General features: G+C 19.6%; 3 protein-coding genes across 3 annotated transcripts in view; 2 read left to right on the top strand and 1 right to left on the bottom strand.

The window, feature by feature from the left end:
• Positions 1 to 1566: 1566 nt before the first annotated feature.
• Positions 1567 to 6267, bottom strand: LOC122503968. Its single transcript, XM_043614773.1, has 3 exons — positions 5974 to 6267; positions 5543 to 5754; positions 1567 to 2797 (listed from the first exon to the last, which is right to left on the bottom strand). The coding sequence occupies exons 1-3, from the start codon at positions 6011 to 6013 to the stop codon at positions 2609 to 2611; spliced, it is 441 nt and encodes a 146-aa protein (XP_043470708.1). The 5' UTR covers positions 6014 to 6267; the 3' UTR covers positions 1567 to 2608.
• Positions 6268 to 8584: 2317 nt separating this feature from the next.
• Positions 8585 to 19989, top strand: LOC122503967. Its single transcript, XM_043614772.1, has 17 exons — positions 8585 to 8741; positions 10924 to 11247; positions 11346 to 11654; positions 11734 to 11769; positions 12011 to 12031; positions 12349 to 12378; positions 12658 to 12699; positions 14375 to 14698; positions 14798 to 15109; positions 15223 to 15258; positions 15494 to 15514; positions 15831 to 15860; positions 16049 to 16084; positions 16209 to 16250; positions 16536 to 16601; positions 18755 to 19291; positions 19746 to 19989. Exons 1-17 carry the CDS (start codon positions 8649 to 8651, stop codon positions 19797 to 19799), a joined length of 2313 nt encoding a protein of 770 aa, XP_043470707.1. The 5' UTR covers positions 8585 to 8648; the 3' UTR covers positions 19800 to 19989.
• A 1849-nt stretch (positions 19990 to 21838) lies between these two features.
• Positions 21839 to 22622, top strand: part of LOC122503966 — a 6715-nt gene continuing 5931 nt past the window's right edge. Inside the window, exons 1-2 of the mRNA XM_043614770.1 lie at positions 21839 to 22049; positions 22516 to 22622. The exon at positions 22516 to 22622 is cut by the window's right edge and continues 214 nt beyond it. Of these exons, the coding sequence (XP_043470705.1) occupies positions 21957 to 22049; positions 22516 to 22622 (200 nt within the window). The 5' untranslated portion in view covers positions 21839 to 21956. The remainder of the gene's footprint in view (positions 22050 to 22515) is intronic.

Here is a 22622-nt window from a genome sequence, read left to right as displayed (position 1 = left end):
CCGTAAATAATAAAGTAACAGTCGGGAATTCAATTATTTCAAAAAAAATTTCAATAAAATTCGTTGCAGAAATTTAATTATTAGGTATTCTTATACGTAACAAAATTCTTCTTTGAAATTCAATTTTTTTAATGCAATTTTAATCAAATTTCTCGACAAGATTCAAGTATTATTTAAAAAAAATTTAATAAATTTCTCCGATAGAATTCAATTAGATTCAAAATTTTTTTTAAAATTCTTTACAAAGAATTCAGTTTGTTTCAAAACAATTTTTAACTAAATTCCATTTTAAAGAATCGAATTATTTTCAAAGAGTTTAATATTATTCAGAGCAGAAATTCAATTATATTCAAAAATTTTATTAAAATTGTCAAGAATTCAATTATTTTCAAAAATTTTATTAAAATTCTTGTCAAGAATTCAATTATTTTTCAAAATTTTCATTACATTCTTGGCCAGAATTCAATTATTTTTAAAAAATGTAAAAAAAAAATTGTCAACATTTCAATTATCTTTATAAATAAATAGCAAAATTTTTCGACAAAATTCAATTTTTTTGAAGAATTTCACAAAAATTTAATTAAAATTCTTGTCAAGAATTCAATTATTTTCAAAAATAACAAAATTCTTCAGTGGATTTCAATTATTTACAAAAATTTTATTAAAATTCTTGTCAAAAATTCAATTATTTTTCAAAATTTTTATTACATTCTTAGTCAGAATTCAATTATTTTTATAAATAACAAAATTCAATTATTTTAAAAATTAATAAAATTCTTCTAGAAAAATTCAATTATTTTAAAAATTAATAAAAATCTTCTAAAAAATTCAATTATTTTTAAAAAATGTAAAAAAAATTGTCAACATTTCAATTAAATAATATAAAAATAAATAGCAAAATTCTTCGACAAAATTCAATTTTTTTTTGAAGAATTCTAATAAAATTCATTGCAAAATTCAATTATTTTCATAAAAAATTCATTCACGAGAATTCAATTATTTTCAAAAACAAAAAAAAAATTTTTTTTCTTGACAAAAATTTAATTATTTTCAAAATCATTGCAGAATTAAAATTAATTAATTAATTAAATTAATTAAAATTCGTCAAATGAATTCAATTATTTAAAAATTTGTTGATAAAATTCTTTATGTGAATTGAATTTTAAGAAACATTGAATTCTTCAATAAATTATTTATTTGCATTTTATTTGTATTTAAATAATTCAATTCTAGTAGAATTTTCTAATGAAAGTTGATTTAAAAGTGAATTTCAGTTAAAATTTCAGATAATTGAATATTAAAAGCAATATAGCGTGAATTTGAAGAAATAATTGAATTTTGAAATTAATTTTTTTGAAAAAGTTTATTGCGGATTTTTTTTTGGGAAATTATTTCAAGTTTTTATTTTCTAATATATATTTAATTAAAGAATTCCTGAATAATCGAAATTTCACGTAAAATTGAATTGCAAAGAAATGGATTTAAAAATTTTCAAAAATAACTTTTTCAGAAATAATTATGAAAAATAATTGATTTAAAGAAGAATTTTAGTTAAAAATTCTTGAAAATAATAATTGAATTGAAATGATGAAAATAGTTTTGAAGAAATACAATATTCCCTATAATATAAAATAATGATTTCGTGCCCTGCATATATATTAATATTTTATTAATATTATAGAAAAATTTATGACCGAACTAGGCTAAAAATATGGCTATTTTTACATTGGAGGGAAAAGGATAGAAATACAATTTGTCCTTTTCTCTCTCTCATGTGAAAAGTGCGATAATTTTTACCTCTTTTGTAGAGAGCGCGTCAAATATTATTTGTAATATGTTATATATATATACACTTGAGATTATCTCGTGCATCAAAAGGGGTTTTTTCATGGCATTTATTATTTTCATTTTTTTCTACATTTGATGCGCGAGGCGACTGGCAGCGATGACTCAATACGTTACCAAATTATAATTGATTTAAATGCACCGTTGCGGTGATATTTATGAGAATTATGTACATAAAAAGTCGATCATGTGTGTAGTTATTAATATACAATATATATTATTATTATTATATAATATATCATTATTCTTATTTTGTGGTTCTATTTCTGACCACAAATAACTAACTTTATTCCTATTTCCATTTTGTTACTGACATCTATTTCTTATTGCTTTTCCAAAAAGTCGTAAAGTGTGAAGGCACCTTTATATCTCCACGTTGTACGTGGGACAGAAAAGGATAAACGATACTTCTATCCTTTTCTCTCTCATGAAAGGTTAAATAAAGGTTAGTCCACACATGTACAAATATTTTAAAAAAAATTTTTTTTTTTGGTTACATTACATCGAAATAATTAAATAGTTACTTACCTCAAATAAGAAGAAGAAGAAGTTGAAGAAATAGTTACTTAAAATTTTTGATTGTAGGTGAAAAGTCACAAGCACAATTTATCATTTATTTACATATTTATTTAAAATTTAAATATACAAATATTTCAGGTATAAAATGTTTTGATAAATGTTCATTTCTACCATATTATGTTTAAAATTATACATATAATAGCAATAATATATAAAATTTTAAACTTTTATAATATTATGAAAATCACAGCGAAACTACCATTGCGGTACATCGAAACACTGCCAACTTTGAATTTATAGTTTGAAACATCAATTTTATTTTATTTTCTTTTGAAAATGCAGAAAAATTGGTATTTCCGCAATAAATGATTGGTAAACTACTGTCATCGCTAGGATTGACGATAATTTGAATTGAGTGCTCATCACAGTTTTCCTGAAAAACAAAAGGATTTTAAAATAAATTGTTACTGCCATATAAAGTTATTACTTATAAATCGTTTTTAATAAAGTATTTCTGTGAAAAATTTTAATTTCAATTCTGTTGAAATTAGTTTCAATTTTAAAAACTTTAAGGCAATTCTTTGAAAAAATTCAACTATTTTAATAAATATTAAAACTCTTTCCAAAAATTCAATTATTAAAAAAAAAAAAAAAAAAAAAAAAAAAAATGTAGTCAATATTTTAATTATCTTTATAAATATCAAAATTCTTCGCCGAAATTCAATTATATTCAGGAATTTTAATAAAATTTATTGCAGAATTCAATTATTTTCATAAATAACAATATTCATTAGAAGAATTCAATTATTTTTTTTAATTAATAAAATTTCTCGCAGAAATTCAATTATTTAAAAAAAAACAAAAAAGGCAACATTTCAATTACTTTTATAAATAAATAGCAAAATTCTTCGACAAAATTCAATTATTTTGAGAAATTTTAATAAAATTCACTGCAAAATTCAATTATTTTTATAAATAATAATATTCATCACAAGAATTGAATTATTTTTAAAAATTTTAATAAAATTCATGGCAAAATTTCAATTATTTTCAAAAATTTTTCTTCATTCAATGATTTATAATATTCTGCTATTTTAATAAAATTTCCTAAAAGAATTCAAATATTAAACAAAAATTTTGAGAAAGTTCTTCACAAACATTCAATTATTAAAAAAAAAGAAAAAAATTTTATATGAATTCAATTATTTTCAAGAGTAATAAAATTCAAGTATTTCCAAAGATTTTAATAAGATTCATGACAAAAATTCAATTCTTTTAAAAAAAATCTGAAACAAATTCTGGTCAACATTTCAATTATTTTTATAAATAAATAACAAAATTCTTTGACAAAATTCAATTATTATGAGGAATTTTAATAAAATTCATTGTAAAATTCCATTATTTTTATAAATAATAATATTCATCACAAGAATTCAATTATTTTCAAAAATTTTAATAAAATTCATGACAAAATTTTAATTATTTTCAAAAATTTTTCTTAATAGTTTCTAATATTCTACTGTTTTAATGAAATTTCTTTAAAGAATTCAATTATTTAATAACAATTTTGACAAAATTTTACTCGAATATTGAATTATTTTCTAAAATAATAAAATTCTTCTCAGGAATTCAATAATTTTTTGAAAATTTTAATAAAATTCTTTGCCACTATTCAATTATTTTCATAAATAATAAAATTCATCGCAGGATTTCAATTATTTTTAATACAATTTTACAGAAATTGCTCAAAAAATGTAATTATTCTTAAGAATTTAATTTCAATTCGTTGAAAAAATCAATTATATAAAAAAATGTTTTTTTACAATTCTTTGGAAGAATTCAATTATTTACAATATTATTAGAATTTTTCACAGGAATTCAGTTATTTTCAAATAATTTAATTAAAGTTTTTTGAAATAATTCAATTCTTTCTTTTAGATTTTAATAAAACTCTTCCCAAGAATTCAATTATGTCGATAAATAAGAAAATTATTCCCGAAAATTCAATTATTTTGAAGTATTTTAATAAAATTCTTTGCAAAATTCAATTATTTTCATAAATAGCAATATTCATCACAAGAATTCAATTATTTTTAAAAGTAATAAATTTTTTCTTTGAAATTCAATTATTTTTAAAAGTAATAAATTTTTTCTTTGAAATTCAATTATTTTTAAAAGTATAATAAATTTTTTCTTGGAAATTCAATTATTTTAAAAAAATTGTTATAAAATCGTTTTCAAAAGAATTTAATTATTTAAAAATAATTTTTACAAAACTCTACACGAAAATTCAATTATTTTCTAAAATAATAAAAATTTCACTGAAAGTCAATTATTAAAAACAGAATTTGCATAAATTTTTGGGAATAAAATCAATTGTTTGAAACTTTTTTATAAAAATTCTTTGTATAATAATTCAATTATTTTCAGAAATAATAAAACTCATTGCAGAATTTCAATTATTTTTAATACAATTTTAATCGAATTCCTCGAAAAATGTAATTATTCTTAAAAATTTTATTAAAATTCGCCGAAAGAATTCAATTACTTGAAAATTTGTTAATAAAATTATGTATTTCAAAGAAACATTTTATTTTTTAATAAATTATTTTTGTTTGTATTTAAATAATTGAATTCTCGTAGAATTCTCTTATAAAAATTAATTTAAAAATTAATTTCAGTTAAAGTTTCTCAGATAATAATTGAATTTTGAAGTTAATTTTGAATTTTGAAATAATTGCAATGTTTAGAAATAATTGAATTTTCTAAAGGTTTCAAATTAAAATCTTTGAAAATCTGAATTTTTTATACATTTAATGAAAAAATTCTATGGAACTAATTTTTTTCAAAAAGCTTAATCGAAATATTTTTCAATTATTTCAAGCTTTTATTCTCTAATGTATATTTTTATTGAAAAATTTCCGAATAATTGAAATTTCACGTAAAATTGAATTGCAATCAAATGGATTTAAAAATTCTCAAAGAAGAAATTTTTCAAAAATTATTAAAAATAATTGATTTAGAAAAGAATTTTAATTAAAAATTCTTGATAATAATTAAATTAATTGACATTATCAGGGAAAAAGTAAAAATTTTGTCTGGAAATCAGGAAAATATATAATTTTATGATTAAATTAAATGAAAAAAAAATGTTTAGAAGCAAAAATATGTAACTCACCGTTGGGACGTTCAATGAACAATTAAGGCTAGTTTTATAACTGTCTGGTGCTTCCAAGTCCCAGGTATCTATCACATAAAGTCCTGAATCATTTTCTTCATTTGAACTTTTTCGATTGAAAAAAGAATAAACTTGATTTAATTCGAGCTTTTGAGTGTCATCGGCATTGTTCTCTTTTATTTGACAAGCAATAAGTAGCGTAAGCAATAATCCTGAAAAGAAAATTATTAAAACATACTTAATTCTATCACATTTTTTACCCTTTAACAAAATTTTGAACAATATAGAATTATGAAATTAAAATTATTAAAATTATAAAAAACAATTTAATAAAAAATTTTTTTTTAATTTAAATTTTACTTTTTAAAAATTTTAAATTTTACTTTAAATAAATTTTGAATTTGTTTTTAAAATGAAAACACTATAATTACCAATGGAATGGAACATTCGTGATGAACGATTTACAGCCATTTTTTTTTATGATTTATAAAGAAAAAACTATGTTTATATGCTTTTTATATTCTTCCTCTATGTTCGGAATGATATTTTTTTATTTTCTTCAAATCTTTTTATACCGTTATATATTTAAAGAGTTTTGTTTACAAAGAGTAAATAATTGAAAATATTATTTCACAATTTAGTTTAAAATTAAAAGAAAAATAATTTTGTATAAATTACGTTAATTTCAAATTTCAAGATATCTTATGTATTTACCCATTTATGCCAATAATACAAATTAAAATGTTTCTATTTGCGATTTTAGATAAAATATTTGACACGTGTATGTAAATGGGGGATTAAATTAAAAAAAATTAAATAAATATTGGTTTTTAAAAATTCATTTTAGTTCTTATTTCAAATTTCAAAAAAGTAAAAAAAAACTTTACCATTATTATTTTTTTTTTTTTTAAGAATCAAATGTAGAGAAAACTTGAAAGATTTTATTTTGATAAAAAAAAGTAGTAAGATTCTCTATTACTGTAGGAAATGTATTATTAATTACAAAAACATTTTTAAAAAATGTTGTAATAATAAAAAATTGTTTAATAAAACATTGAATTTAACGAATAAAAAATTGTGTTAAATAAATAAACTTTTTCGATGATAAATAATAATAATACATTCAGTGATTTGATTGCAAACTAGAATAGATAATTTCCACTGATCTTGAAGTCGATGAAACTTTGTTGATTGCATTTCCGCTTGAAATCTTTCCTTTTTCTTAAATTTTTTTTTTTATTTTCTTTGTCTTTTTTTACAATATTTTATCGCTTTTAGATTACTAAAGGAGATTAACGATCTAAACGGGAAGTGTTAATAAAATAATGAAGTAAATTGTTAATTTCTTTATCGATACGTTTTTTTTTTTTTTCTTAAATTTTATTGTGAAAAAAAATGTATAATGTAATTCCGGATATGATTTCAGTGCGACTTTAGACGTTATAGATCATTTAGTGTAGGGAATATTAATTTTTATTAATATCATTTTTTGCCTTTCTTTCGCGCCTAGGCAAAAACGGGTCGAGGTCGAATTTTTTTTTTTTTTTTTTTTTTTTTTTTTTAATTGTAACATTTAATCAGGAACCGGATTTTCTGATTGAGCCCGCGGCAAGGACTTTGAATGTCGAATATGTGATTCGGTAATGAAAAAAAAAAGAAAGTCATAAATCAGATGAAAATGAAATTTTCAAGATTCCAGGTCACATTGCAGTTAAGATATGAAGCAATTTTTTTTTCTTTGAGAATATGATGAATGAGATTGCGTTTAAAGGCCCGAATTATTAAAACATTTACTCATTAGTTGTAATATGTTTTAAAAAGAATTTATTAGAATTGATTAAATAATTTTCAGATTTGGAATATTTGAGTTTATCGTTAGAATTCTCTTGTAACTTAATATTGAATAACTTTTTTTCTTTCTTTTTTTTCGATATAATGGACTTTACATAACTATTTGATGGTCTGAATTATTATTTAATTTTTCTATTTTCTTGGGCATGATTTTAAAAAAATTTTTTATCCTCTCTCCAAAATATAATTATTTGTAAAACCTAATTAATTATAAATTATAAAAAAAATATCTTTTGCGCAATAGAAAAAAAATTTTTTTTAAATAAAAATAATTAGTGAATGTAAAATTAGTAAAAAAAAACCATTTTGTGGTTTAAAATTAAAAACGTAAAAGAGCAAGAACCAACACGTGTAATTTATAATTGCCCAATTTTTATTTTTAAATATAAATTTCACTAAATAAAGTTCATATATCTTATGAAATTTTATTTCTTATGGAAGAATTTTGACACTCTTCTATTGTTAACAAACATTTATTTAACTAGCAGTTTATTTGAATATTTATTATTTACAAAAGAAAAATTATCTGATTTACTTATCTGTTTATATTAAAAAAAAAAAAAAAAAAAAAAAAAAAAAAAAAAAAAAAAAAAAAAAGTTGACTAATTTTTTTAATTTTTTGACTTTTAGTTTATTTTTATTTTAATTTAAATTTACTCCCTACATTTAAGGGTGAATGACACCCGTGAGGTCTTTTTTAAAAATGTTTTCTTTCCTATTTATTTTTCTACAAAAAAAAAAATTTGTTATCTATCGTATCGAAAAATACAACAAAAATAATAATTTACAATTTTCTAACGTCTGATTAATTAACTTTATCTTTGCACAACTTTAAATTAATAAATTTAAAAAATTAAATTACAAAATTAAAAAATAATTTTTTTAATTTTTTAAATTTTGAAAGCTGAATAGATGTGCTTGAAGAGAAAATTATATCAATTTGATTAATTGCAAAACAAATATAATTATTTGAGAAAAAATGAAAAGTTATTAAATTTTAATTAATTTTATTTTTGTTTTCTGAAAAACGAAAAATAAAATTTTTAGACATTTTTATAAAATCCGTTACAAAGGGTAATAAAAATTATCAATCAACACGACTGACAAAGTTTTAAAAACTTTTTTCTTATTTAAAGTTGTACTTAAAAAAAGAACGTAAAAAATCATTGGGTATATAAAGGACGAATTTTGTAAGGTTTTTCAAAAAGTGAAAATAAGTTTATGCTTGCTCGAAAATAAAAATTAAAAGATAAAAATGAATATTTTCTGGCCAATTCTAGTTTTGATTGTCAAATGTATTTTTCCACTAGTATTGTCGCAGCGCGAAATCACAAATTTCCTTGGCCAGGTAATAAAATTAATTAAAAGATTTAAATTAATAGATTTTTTAATTTTTCATATGCTTTACATGCACTTTTGAAAAAATTTTACCCTTACCTTAAAGTTTAGAAATAATTATACGTATTACTAATATTTTGCTAAATATTAAATAATTCATTAAAAAATTAATAATTAATGAAATAATTGACAATGAATTAAATAATAAATATTACCATTTTTATAAATAAAAAAAAAAAAAATTTTTTTATAATAGAATTTTTAAAAACTATTGTTTTTACTTTAAACATTTCTCGATCTATTTATAAAGAGAAGAAAGAAAGAAAAAAAAAAGAAGTATTTTATATTATTATATTATTACTATATTATTATTCTATATTTCAGAAAAATGTATCTTTTTGTTTAAAAAACATTAATTTAAAAAAAAAAATGTACGACTATGTTAAAATATTTCATATTTCGCTGATTAAAAATTATTTGAAAAAAAAAATTATTTTGTTATTATTGAAACAGAGTTTTTCAAGTAAAAAAAAAATTCTGGAGATAAATAAAAAAGTCAATAAAAAATTAATAGTGAAAAACTAGCTTTTTAAAATTTAATTATTTTTTATTTTTATTAGATTATTTTCTATCTTAGAAAAATCATTAAATTTTATTGTATTGCGGCACGAAATCGTGAGGAAGAAAAAATCGCCAAAAACCTAATAAAGAAAATATTTTATTTTGACAAAATTTATCGTAAAATTAAAAAATTCTTTAATTTTATACGCAAAATTATTTTATTGCAAAAAATATTGTGCAAATCAAGTATTAAATAAAATTAAAATAAATTATTTGTAGTAGGACACGAAATATATGTAAAAAAATAATTTTTTAATTCTCTTCAAACATTAAATTTTGAAGAAATCAAATTTTTGAAGGAGATATGAAACTTTTTTTTATATCTATTTTTATTTCTAAAACTGCAACGAATTTTATTATTCATGAAAGAATATAAATATTTATAAAAATAATTTAAGTTTTTAAAAATAATTAAATTTTACAAAGAGTTCTATTAAAATTTTGGAGAATAATTAAATGTCTATGTGACATTTTATTAAAGTTTTTTGAAAATAATTGAATTCCTGAGAAGAATTTTAATAATTTAATTATTGCTAAAAATTTTATTAGAATTTTTTAAAAATCATTGAATTTCCAAGAAGAAATTTAATACTCTGGAAAATAATTAAATTCTTCTGATGAATATTGTTGTTTTTGAAAATAATTGAATTATGCAAAAAATTTTATTAAAATGCCACAAAATAATTGAATTTTTGTGAAAAATTTTGTTATTTTTGAAAATAATTGAATTTTTCATAAGAATTTTATAAATATTATTTGAAATAATTAATTTTTTCGAAATATAATAAATAATATGAAAATTTTATTTTAAATAATTGAATTCTCGTGGAAAACTTTATTTGTGAAAATAATTGAATTTTTTGATTAATTAATTTAAAAGAGTATTAAAATTATATGAAATTCTTCGATGAGTTTTATTATTTATGAAAATAATTGAATTCTTGCTTAGAATATTATCAAAAATTTTTTTAAAAAAATTAAAATTCCATGAAAAATGTTATTTAATAATGAAAGTAATTGAATTATTGTGAAGAATTGTATATAAAAATTTTGTTAATAATTGATTTTTTTTCGAATTTCGAATTCCATAAAATTGGAAAAATTATTATTTTTATTTTTATTTTTTTTTATTTATTATTTTTATTTTATTATTATTTTTATTTAAAAAAAGTAATCTAAATTAAAGATTTTGAAATTTATATTATAAAAAAATTTTGAAATTTAAAAGAATATTTTAGTTGTTACCAAAAATATTTAAAATATTTAAGTTTTATTAAAATCGGTTCAAAATTTTTTGTGAACAATATAATCAAGATCGGACTTTTTTTTACATATAAATATAATATCTGTTCGGGATGTACAAATCAAGTAATATTTTTAAGTATTATTAGTTGATTACGACAAATTATCAAAATCCAAAATGGCGGATCCAAAATGGCGGACGTTTTTTAAAAATTCATCGAATTCGTTCAAAAAACCGCATCAAAGGACAAATTTTAAACGTATTCGATTAAATTATTAAAAAAACTGACGGTGATATTTTTATTTATTTAAATTTTACATAATTATAGGCTATGTCATTAACGGAAGTGAAGGAAAGGAATATCCATATTTTAAAAACACTTATGAATATTAGATATTCTTGGTCTCGGTTAGCAGCTGATTGTGATGGTAGAAATGATGCAGAAACAGATTTCCTAAGTGAAAAAGAAATCTTGAATAGGATGTATTCAAACATTGCTTATTCAAGTATTCAACTTCATGAAGTTGGGGCAATATTGCAAGAAGCCTACAATTGGTATTTCGGGGCTAAAACTACATTATCTTCAAAAATACTGACACCATGCCACAACCTTGAAGGAGATGTGTTCAGAAAATGGATATCCATACATTTAGTAAGTAAAAACATTCATGATAATGTTATTATTAAAAAAAAAAAAAAAAAAAAAAAAAAAAAAAAAAAAAAAAAAAAAAAAAAAAATTGTATTTGCAGAATAAAGATTTATCTCTAATGGCAGAAGATCCGATTCATGAAACTTTAGAGAACAACATTCTTCTTCTGGAATTGTACAAATCTATACCTGACAATTTAAAAAATTATGATGCAGATAGAATTTTTGGCAAAATAAATAATGAGGTGTCGAGTATCATAGAAATGTGTGAAGATAGAGAAAGTAGTGGTTTTATAAATAGTAGAGCAAACTGTTTCGCCGAAGCACAAGAAATGTTTATAGATCTTAGTAATTTGTACCAAAATTCATTGATATTTACTGATTTAGATGACGTTATTATCCAAATTTTCGTAAGTAAAATTCTAAAAATTTTTTTCATAATAAAGTAAATTTTTTTGTTATACAAATTTTTTTTTATATCTTTTTCAGTCAAAACTCTTTGAGGATAATAGCATGATCATGACGGTAAGAGAAATATTAATGCTGTATAATAAAAGTTTAAATATTTTCTGAATAGTATTAAATTTTTTTATTGTTACTCATTTTATTTTCGAATTCTTAATTGTTACCTCTTTCTTTTCATAATTATGTTTATTAAGAGAATTTGAATGTTTTAAAAAAAAAAAATTTTTTTTTACTACGGTTTTTTATTTTCTGTATTATAATGTTATAATATTCTCGGCAATTAATTAAAACTATTTTTCAGTCGTTCTTCAAAGTACAATCGGCAAGTATAATTTAGTAATATAATAATTTTTTATCAATAATTATATTTACTTAAAATGAATATTACATATTTAGTATTATTACATTCGGAGGTTTTTGCAGTCACTGATTTTGTATTTTAAAGCCAGATTTTCAAAATTCAAAATGGCGGATCCAATATGGCGGACAAATTTCCTGAATCTATTTGAATTTTTATGAAACTTGGTATTTAGGGGTTTCAAAGATCGCTGAATACGAATTTGAAGTCAGATTCTTAAAATTCAAAATGGCTTCTTTAATATTATGTCCATACGAAAATATTAAATTTTTCATTTTCAGAAGCCTGCTTCATCAACGACGATGGAAAGGGTATATTTTTATAACATTTTTATAACATTTTTTATAACATTCCTAAATAAAAAAAATAAATAAATAAATGAAATTTTATAATAATTATTACAAGTTTATGCAACTTTATTTATTTATTTTTTTTAATTGATGAAAGATAAATTATTAAGTAATAAAAAATTTTATTTACTGTTTTAATTTTAATAAAATTCCAATTAATTAAATTTTTCTTTATTTCAATAATGTATTTTAATAACTTAACAAGTATAGAATGAAAAATTAAATTGATTTTTTTTAAAGACAACTACCAGCACAACTACTACCACGAACATCGAAGAATCAGTGAGTAATTTATTATAGTATTGGAGCAAAAGTAATTTTATTCATTCTAAGTAAATTTTTTATAATTTTCAAAAAGAAAAATAAAAATTATTAAATTGCGAAAAGTTTTTAAAAATAATGAAATTTTACAATGAATTCTATTAAAATTTTTAAGAATAATTAAATGTCTGTGTGTCATTTTATTAAATATTTTTTTAAAATAATTGAATTCCTAAAAAGGATTTTATTATTTATGAAAACAATTGAATTCTTGCGAACGATTTTATTGGAATTTTTTTAAATAATTGAATTTCCAAGAAAAAGTTTATTACTTTTAAAAATAATACAATTATTGTGATGAATATTGTTATTTATAAAAATAATTTAATTTTGCAACGAATTTTATTAAAATGCCCCAAAATAATTGAATTTTCGGGAATATTTTTGTTATCTATTGATATAATTGAATTCTTTCGAACAATTATTTATGTAAATGATTAAATTCTTTGGAAGCATTTTATTATAATCTAAAAGAATAATTGAATTATTTCAAAAAAATATAATTAAAAGTGTTTTTAAAATAATTGATTTCTTTCGAACTATTTTATTAAAATAATTGAAAACAATTGAATTCCTTTTAAAAAGTACTAATATTTTTGTAAATAATTGAATTCTTCCAAAGAATTTAAAAAAAAAATTTTTTTTTTAAATATTTTATTCTTTCGACGAATTGAAATTAAACTTTTGAGAATAATTAAATTTTTTGAGCAATTCCTGAAAAATTGTATTACAAATAATTGAAATCCTGAGATGAATTTTATTATTTATGAAAATAATTGATTTATTGCGAAAAATTTTATTAGAATTTTTCAAAATAATTGAATTTTCATTAAGAAATTTATTATTTTTAAAAATAATTGAATTCTTGTAATGAATATTGTTATCTATGAAAATAATTATTGAATTCTTGTGAAGAATTTTGTTATTTTTGAAAATAATTGAATTTCTGCGATGAATAATATTAAATTTTTTTTAAATAATTCGATTTTTTAAAATGGAATTTAGTTAAAATTCTTTTGAAACTAATTGAATTCTTTATAAAGAATTTTATAAAAAATTTTGTAAATAATTGAATTCTATCGGAGAAATTTATTAAGTTTTTTTTTAATAATAATTGAATCTTTTTAAGAAATTTTATTAAAATTGCATTCAAAAAATTGAATTCCCCAGAAGAATTTTATTATGTATGAGAATATAATTGAATTTCCGCAACGAATTTTATTGCGAAATTTTTTTAAATAATTGAATTACTGACTATTATTTTATTATTTATGAAAATAATTGAATTTAGAATATTTTTTTGAAAATAATTGAATAGTAGGTTTTACTAGATGCAAATAAATTTTTTAATAAATATTTTATTGTATATTCTTCGCAGTTAAACATAAAATGTAGATTGAAATAATTTTTTTTTTAATATTTCAAAAATAAAATAAAAAAAAAATAAAAATTTTAGTGTTTTCTTTAACTTTAGTTAAATTTTCTTTGCTAATACTAGAAATAAAAAAACTATTCGCAAAAATTATAATCAAATTCTTTAAAACGATTCAATTATTTTCAAAAAATATTCGAAATTTAATTATTTTTAATAAGTAACTGACGGTGTTATTTTTATTTATTTTTTACATAATTGTAGGATATGTCATTAACGGATTTGAAGGAAAGGACTTTCAATGTTCTAAAAACACTTATGAATATTAGATATTCTTGGCCTCGGTTAGCAGCTGATTGTGATGGTAGAAATGATGAAGAAATAAATTTTTTAAGTGAAGAAGATATTTTGAATAGAATGAATTCAAACATTGCTGATACAAGTATTGAACTTCATGAAGTTAGGGAAATATTGCAAGACCCCTACAATTGGTATTTAGTGGCTAAAAATACATTATCTCCAAAAATACTGACACCATGCCACAACCTTGAAGGAGATGTGTTCAGAAAATGGATATCCATACATTTAGTAAGTAAAAACATTCATGATAATGTTATTATAAAAAAAAAAAAAAAAAAAAAAAAAAAAAAAAAAAAAAAAAAAAAAAAAAAAAAATTGTATTTGCAGAATAAAGATTTATCTCTAATGGCAGAAGATCCGATTCATGAAACTTTAGAGAACAACATTCTTCTTCTGGAATTGTACAAATCTATACCTGACAATTTAAAAAATTATGATGCAGATGAAAAGTTTGTTAAAATAAATACTGATTTGGTCAGTGTCATAAAAATGTATGAAGACAGTGAGAGTAGTGGAACTACGACAAAAGAAAAAAATTTCTATTTCGATCAAGCACAAAATTTGTTTAAAAACATTATTAATTTGTACTATGGTTCATTGCAGTTTATTGATTTAGATGAAATTATTGTCAATATTTTTGTAAGTAAAAATCTAAAAAAAAAATTTTAAATAATAAAATTTTATTTTAAAATAAAATTATGTAAAGTAAATTTTTTATTATATACAAATATTTTTTTTTATATCTTTTTCAGAATAAAATCGATGGTGACAATAGAAATATCACTCCGGTGAGAAGAAATATTCATGAAATGAAATTTAAATATTTTCTAACTAATATTAAATTTTTTATTGTTCCTAAATTTATTTTTGAATTCTTAATGTTACCTCTTTCTTTTAATGTTTATTAAGAGACTTTCAATATTTTAAAAAGCATTTTTGACTAGTTTGTTTTTTATTTTCTGTATTATGATGTTATAATATTCTCTGTTATTGATTAAAATTATTTTTCATTTGTTTTTCAAGTTTCCTGAACCATCACAATCGGTAAGTATAATTTAGTAATATAATATTTTTTATCAATAACTATATTTACTTAAAATGAATATTACATGTTTAGTTATATTACATTCGGAGGTTTTTGCAGTCAATGATGGCGAATTTTAAAATCAGATTTTCAAAATTCAAAATGGCGGATCCAACATGGCGGACACAGTTCAAAAAACTATTTCGAATTTTATGAAACTTGGTATTTAGGGGTTTTTAAGATCGCTGATTACGAATTTGAAGTCAGATTTTTAAAATTCAAAATGGCTTCTTTAATATTATGTCCATACGAAAATATTAAATTTTTCATTTTCAGAAGCCTGCTTCATCAACGACGATGGAAAGGGTATATTTTTATAACATTTTATAATAATTATTACAAGTTTGTGCAACTTTATTTATTTATTTATTTATTTTTTTTTTTTGATTGATAAAAGTTAAAATTATTAAGTAATTAAACATTTTTTTTACTGTTTTAATTTTAATAAAATTTTCAAAATTTTCAATTAATTAAATTTTTCTTCATTTCAATAGAATGGTGAAGATATTAAGCGAACAACAGAAAAAAGTGTAAGTTATATTTCTTTAATAATTTATTTTATATTTTTTTTTGTTTATTTTATATATTATAATATATTATGTATTTTAATTACTTAACAAGTAGAATGAAAAATTAAATTGATTTTTTTTAAAGGTAACTACTAGCACAACCACTACCACAAACATCGAAGAACCAGTGAGTAATTTATTATAGTATTGAGCAAAAGTAATTTTATTCATTGTTTTTATAAATATCATAGTCTTTACATAAAAATGAATTTTATTTAATTTTACTTAATTAATTTTTATATTTTGGTTTTATTTAATTTTATTTAATATTATTTAATTTTATTTAATAATGAATTTTGTAGTTTAAAAAAAAGAAACGTGGCGATTAGGATGCAAAATACAGTCTTTTAATTTTATTTTAAATTACTATAATACTTGACTTGAATTTAATAAAATTTTTTAATTTCTAAAGAATAATGAAGATCATGATCTAGTTATAAAAGTAGAAGATTATGAAGACGATAAAGATGAAGAATCGGTAAGTATAATTTAGTAACAAATTAATAATTCTAAGTAAATTTTTTATAATTTTCAAAAAGAAGATACAAATTTTATTACTAATTTTAACAATGTTTTTCCTAATTTTCATAAAAAATATTTACTTCTTTCTTCACCTGTTAATATGTAAATTGAATTCCTGCAACGAATTTCATTATTCATAAAAGTATTTAAATATTTATGAAAATAATTTAATTCCTGCGAAGAATTTTATACAAATTTTTTAAATAATTCATTTCTTTCGACTTATTTCTATGCAAATTCTAATTTAAGTAATTGAATTCCTGAGAAATTTATATTATACATGAAAGAAATTGAAATCTTACGAAGATTTTTACAAAAAATTTGTAAATAATTGAAATCTGTTTGGAAATTTTATGAAAATACGTAATTGATATTGGAATTAAAAATAATTTATTGAATTAAAAAATTTTTAACGATAATTAAACTGTACAAAGAATTCTATTAAAATTTTTGAGAATAATTGAATATTTGTGTGGCATTTTATTAATTTTTTTTTGTTGAAAATAATTGAATTCCTAAAAGCATTTTGTAATTTCTGAAAACAATTGAATTCTTGCGAACGATTTTATTAGAATTTTTTAAAATAATTGAATTTCCAAAAAAAAATTTATTACTTTTAAAAATAATTGAATTCTTCTGATGAATATTGTTATTTATGAAAATAATTGAATAGTTGCAAAGAATTATATTGAAATTTTTAAAAATAATTGAATTCCTGAGAAGAATTTTATTATTTATGAAAACAATTAAATTATTACGAAAAATTTTATTAGAATTTTTAAAAATAATTGAATTTGCGAGAATAAATTTATTACTTTTAACAATAATTGAATTCTCGTGATGAATATTGTTATTTATGAAAATAATTGAATTTTGCAAAAAATTTTATTACAATTCCTCAAAATAATTGAATTTTTTGTAATTTTTGTTATTTATCTTTAAGAAATTGAATTCTTTCGAAGAATTATTCATGTAAATAATTGAATTTTTGCGAAAAAATTTATTAAAATCTAAAAGAAAAATTGAATTATTTCAAAAAAATTTAATTAAAATTGTGTTTAAAATAATTGATTTCTTTCGAACAATTTTATTAATATATTTGAAAATAATTGAATTCCTGTGAAAAATTCTACTACTTTTGTAAATAATTGAATTTTTCCAAAAAAATTTAAAAAAACGTTTTTTAAATAATTGATTTTTTCGAGGAATTATAATTAAATTTTTAAGAATAATTACAATTTTTGGAACAATTCCTGTAAAATTCTATTAAAAAGAATTGAAATTCTGCAATGAATTTTATTATTTATGAATATAATTGAATAGTTGCAAAGAATTTTATTAAATATTTCAAAAATAATTGAATTGCGAAGGAGAATTTTATTATTTCTAAAAATAATTGAATTGTTGCTAAAAATTTTATTAGAATTTGTTTAAAATAATTGAATTTCCAAGAAGAAATTTATTACTTTTCAAAATAATTGAATTCTTGTGATGAATATTGTTATTTATGAAAATAATTGAATTCTTGTGGAAAATTTTGTTATTTTTGAAAATAATTGAATTTTTCAATTAATTATTTTAAAGTAGTATTAAAAATAATTGAAATTCTTCGATGAGTTTTATTATTTATGAAAATAATTGAATTCTTGTTTAGAATTTTATCAAAAAAATTTTTTTTTTAAATTAAATTTCCAGGAAAATTGTTATTTATTAATGAAAGTAATTGAATTACTGTGAAGAATTGTATAAATATTTTGTAAAATAATTGGTTTTTTGAAATTTTTTTAAAAATATTCTGTTCTAAATTAAATTAAATTCCTGTGGAAATTTTATTATTTATGGAAATAATTGAATTTTTGATGAATTTTATAAAATTTTTTTTTTCAAATAATTGAATTCTTTTGCGAAATTTTATATAAATACTAGATATTAAAAATAATTGCATTTCGAATATTTTTTTGAAAATAATTGAATTGTTTTAAAGAATTTGATTATAATTTTTGAGAATATTCATGAGTCTCAAAAAGTACAAAAAAAAAAAAAAAAAAATAATAATAATAATAATAATAATAATAATAAAAATAATCAAGTTTCATTTCTATTTTACAGCTACAAGATGAGATTTATCCAGAAGATAGAAATTTAATGTCACATTTAGAAATTGCGTCTGAATTCTTTAAAAAAATTTTAGACCAATATGAATGCAGTAAAATGCCAGAATACGAAAATATAAACATTGCTGAATCAAATATTTCACCATTATTGAAATTACTACTTGAGAGTGTGCAAAGAAGTATTAAGTTTCGTCAAGAAAGTTTTAGATCACCTTTCAATGATCCTTTCCTGAATATAACTGAAGGGATGTTAAAATTAATGCCAAAAGAATGTGGTCTACAGAGAATGAAAAATAAGGAATTAGTTCTTACACTTTCGAAAATTATTAATAGATATAAAAAAAATTTCCCAACTGAGAATAATGGCGATGAATATGCGAAATGCTTTGCAAGATGCTTTAGTAAATTGTTTTCTATAACTGGAACCATTAACAATCTTAATTTTGAAAGTCGTCATCCTTTCAGAGAGAATTTTAACGATGATTTTTTAAAGGGAGCAAATCTCGAAATTCAAAAGTGTAGAAAACTGAAGGTATGAATATTTTTAAATTTGAATTTAAAATATAAATTATTTTATGCAACTCAGACGTATTATTTGGTCACTTTATTTACCTGTAATTCCCCCTTATAACCCAGCGGTTAATAAAGTGCCCATTATTGCCCTAGGGCAATAAAGTACTTATTATTGCCCTAGGACAATAAAGTACTCATTATTGCCCTAGGGTAATAAAGTCCTCATTATTACTCTAGAGCAATAAAGTGCCCATTATTGCCCTAGGGCAATAAAATACCCATTATTACCCTAGGGGAAAAAAGTGTACTTTATTTACCGCTTACAGGTCAATAAAATACTCATTATTACCCTAGGACAATAATGGACACTTTATTGACCAGCTGTGTTATATGGAGAAATTTTTATTTCTTTTTATTAAATTAATTTTTCAATTTCTAAAAAATATTTAATACTTTTTTTCTTCTTTCTTTAGAGTGGACCAAAAATTGGTGCTGCCTTAAATATAGTATTTTCTCAGGGCGTTTGAGATGCTGATATAATTTTCCTTTCTTTATCGATTTAATCGATTTGCATTAAAGTAAAATTAGTATTTTTTTGGGAAAAAGTAAACATAAAATTGAATTTAAAACATAAAGAATGTATTTTTTGTTATTCCGAAAGGTGGTGGTAAAGGGTTATTAATTATTATAAACAAGACAAATAAAATTTCAAAAATATTTAAAGTTTAATTTAATTTTCCCTGTTATATTAATTATTATTTTATCTTATTATTGTTAATTTTATTTTTGAATTCATTTTTTTTTTTTTTGTAAATTAAAATAAAATTTTCAGACATTATTTGTACAATCAGTTATAAATGTTATCAAACAACACGATTGACATGTTTTAAATACGTTGGCTTTTTTTAATACTATATTTAAAAAAAAGAACATAAAAATGCATTTTTTTATATAAAGAACAAAGTTTGTGAAATTTTTCAAAAATTGAAAAAAAAATTCATGCTTACTTTTAAAATAAAAATGAAAATTCTAATAAAATTCTTTCCAGAAATTCAATTATTCTCAGAAATTATAAAAAAAATTATCGTCAATATTTCAATTATTTTTATAAATATCAAAATTCTTCGTCAAAATTCAATTATATTCAGGAATTTAAAAAAAAGTTTATTGTAAAATTCAATTACTTTCATAAATAAAAAATATTCAACACAAGATTACAATTTTTTTGAAAATTAATAAAATTCTTCGCAGAAATTCAATTATTTTCAGGAATTTTAATAAAATTGTAAAATTCAATTATTTTCAAAAATTTTAGAAAAATTCATGTCAAAACTTTAATTATTTTCAAAAATTTTTTTTAATTTAATAATTCGTATATTAATTACTTTAATAAAAATTCCCAAAAGAATTCAATTAATTAAAAACAATTTAGACAAATTTTTACACGAATATTCAATTATTTTCTAAAATAATAATGAAAATTTCACTCGAATTCAATTATTAAAAATATAATTTGCATAAATTTTTTTGAAAAAATCAAATGTTTGAAATATGACATTAAATTCTTCGCATTAAATCAATTATTTTCATAAATTTTAATAAAATTCATGGCAAAATTCAATTATTTTCTAAAATAATAAAAATTTCACAGGCATTCAATTATTAAAAACAGAATTTCATAAATTTTTTCGAAAAATATTAATTTTTTGAAACTTTTTTTATAAAATTCTTCGCAATAATTCAATTATTTTAATAAATAATAAAACTCATTGCAGAATTTCAATTATTTTTAATACAGTTTTAATCGAATTCCTCAAAAAATGTAATAAATTATTCTTGAAAATTTTATTAAAATTCGTCGAAAGAATTCAATTAATTGAAAATTTGTTAATAAAATTATGTATAATAATTCCATTTCAAGAAATATTCAATTATTCAATAAATTATCTATGTTTGTATTTAAATAATTGAATTCTCGTAGAATTTTCTAATAAAAAATTATTTAAAAATTAATTTCAATTAAAGTTTCGGATAATGATTGCGAATTTTCAAAAAGTTACTAATAATTGAAATTTTTAGAAATAATTGAATGTTACATAAAATATTTCAAATTAAAATCTTTGAAAATCTGAATTTTTCATACATTTAATTAAAAATTCTATGGAACCTAAATTTTTAGAAAGCTTAATCGAAATATTTAAAAAATTTTTCAAATTTTTATTTTCTAATGTATGTTTAATTAAACAATTTTCGAATAATTGAAATTTCAGGTAAAATTGAATTTGAGTTAATATTCAAAATTAATTAATAAAAATTACAATTTGGGAGGATACAAAACTCTAAAAAAAAAAAAATGATATAAGATCTCAATTTTAAAGTAAAATTTGAAAATAAAAAAAACCTCCTGCTGTTACTAGAAGAAACATTTTCTTAAAAAATTTTAATTAATTTTATATTTGTTTTTTGTAAAATAAAATAAAATTTGTAGACATTTGTATACAATCAGTTACAAACATATAAATTATCAGTCAACACGACTGACAAAGTTTTAAAAAGTTTCTTTTTTTTTAAACTATACTTAAAAGAAGAACGTAAAAAATGTTTTGGTATATAAAGAACGAATTTTGTAAGATTTTTCAAAAAGTGAAAATAAGTTTATGCTTGCTCGAAAATAAAAATTAAAAATGAATAATTTCCGGCCTATTCTAATTTTGATTGTCAACTGTATTTTTTCATTAGTATTGTCGCAGGATACTAACACCAATTACTATGGCGGGGTAATAAAATTAATTATTAAAAAGCTGATTACAACAAATTATTAAAATTCAAAATGACGGATCCAATATGGCGGACAGTTTTTAAAAATTCATCGAATTCGTTCAAAACTTTGACAAATTTTAAACGTATTCGATTAAATTTTTAAAAAACTGTCCGCCATTTTGAATATTAATAATCTAATGTTATATTTTTATTCAACGGTCTCGAAAACCTCCGAAAGAAAAATTTTTGAACGATTTCGACGAATTCTCAAAAAATGTCCACCATATTGAATCCGACATTTTGAATTTTAAAAGTCTAGTGATGACCCCAATAATGCTTCAAAAATAATACTTGATTTGATTTATTAGATTTGAAAGTTTTTTTTTCTTCTGATTTTGGTTAAAATAGTGTTTTAGTTGCGGCATGGAAAGTCCATTATGAAGAAATTTTATTTTAATTTATTTATACCTCTTACATTTGTAGAATTTGCCATTAAGGGATGTGAGGGAAAGGACTTTCAATACTTTAAAAATACTTATGAATATTAAATATTTCTGGCCTCGGTTACATAATTGTAATGGTATACTTGA

The sequence above is a fragment of the Leptopilina heterotoma genome, unplaced genomic scaffold (assembly GCF_015476425.1).
Source record: "Leptopilina heterotoma isolate Lh14 unplaced genomic scaffold, ASM1547642v1 Lhet_275, whole genome shotgun sequence".
NCBI lineage: Eukaryota > Metazoa > Arthropoda > Insecta > Hymenoptera > Figitidae > Leptopilina > Leptopilina heterotoma.
Note: the sequence above shows the minus strand (reverse complement) of the source record. Positions and strands in the feature narration are given on the sequence as shown.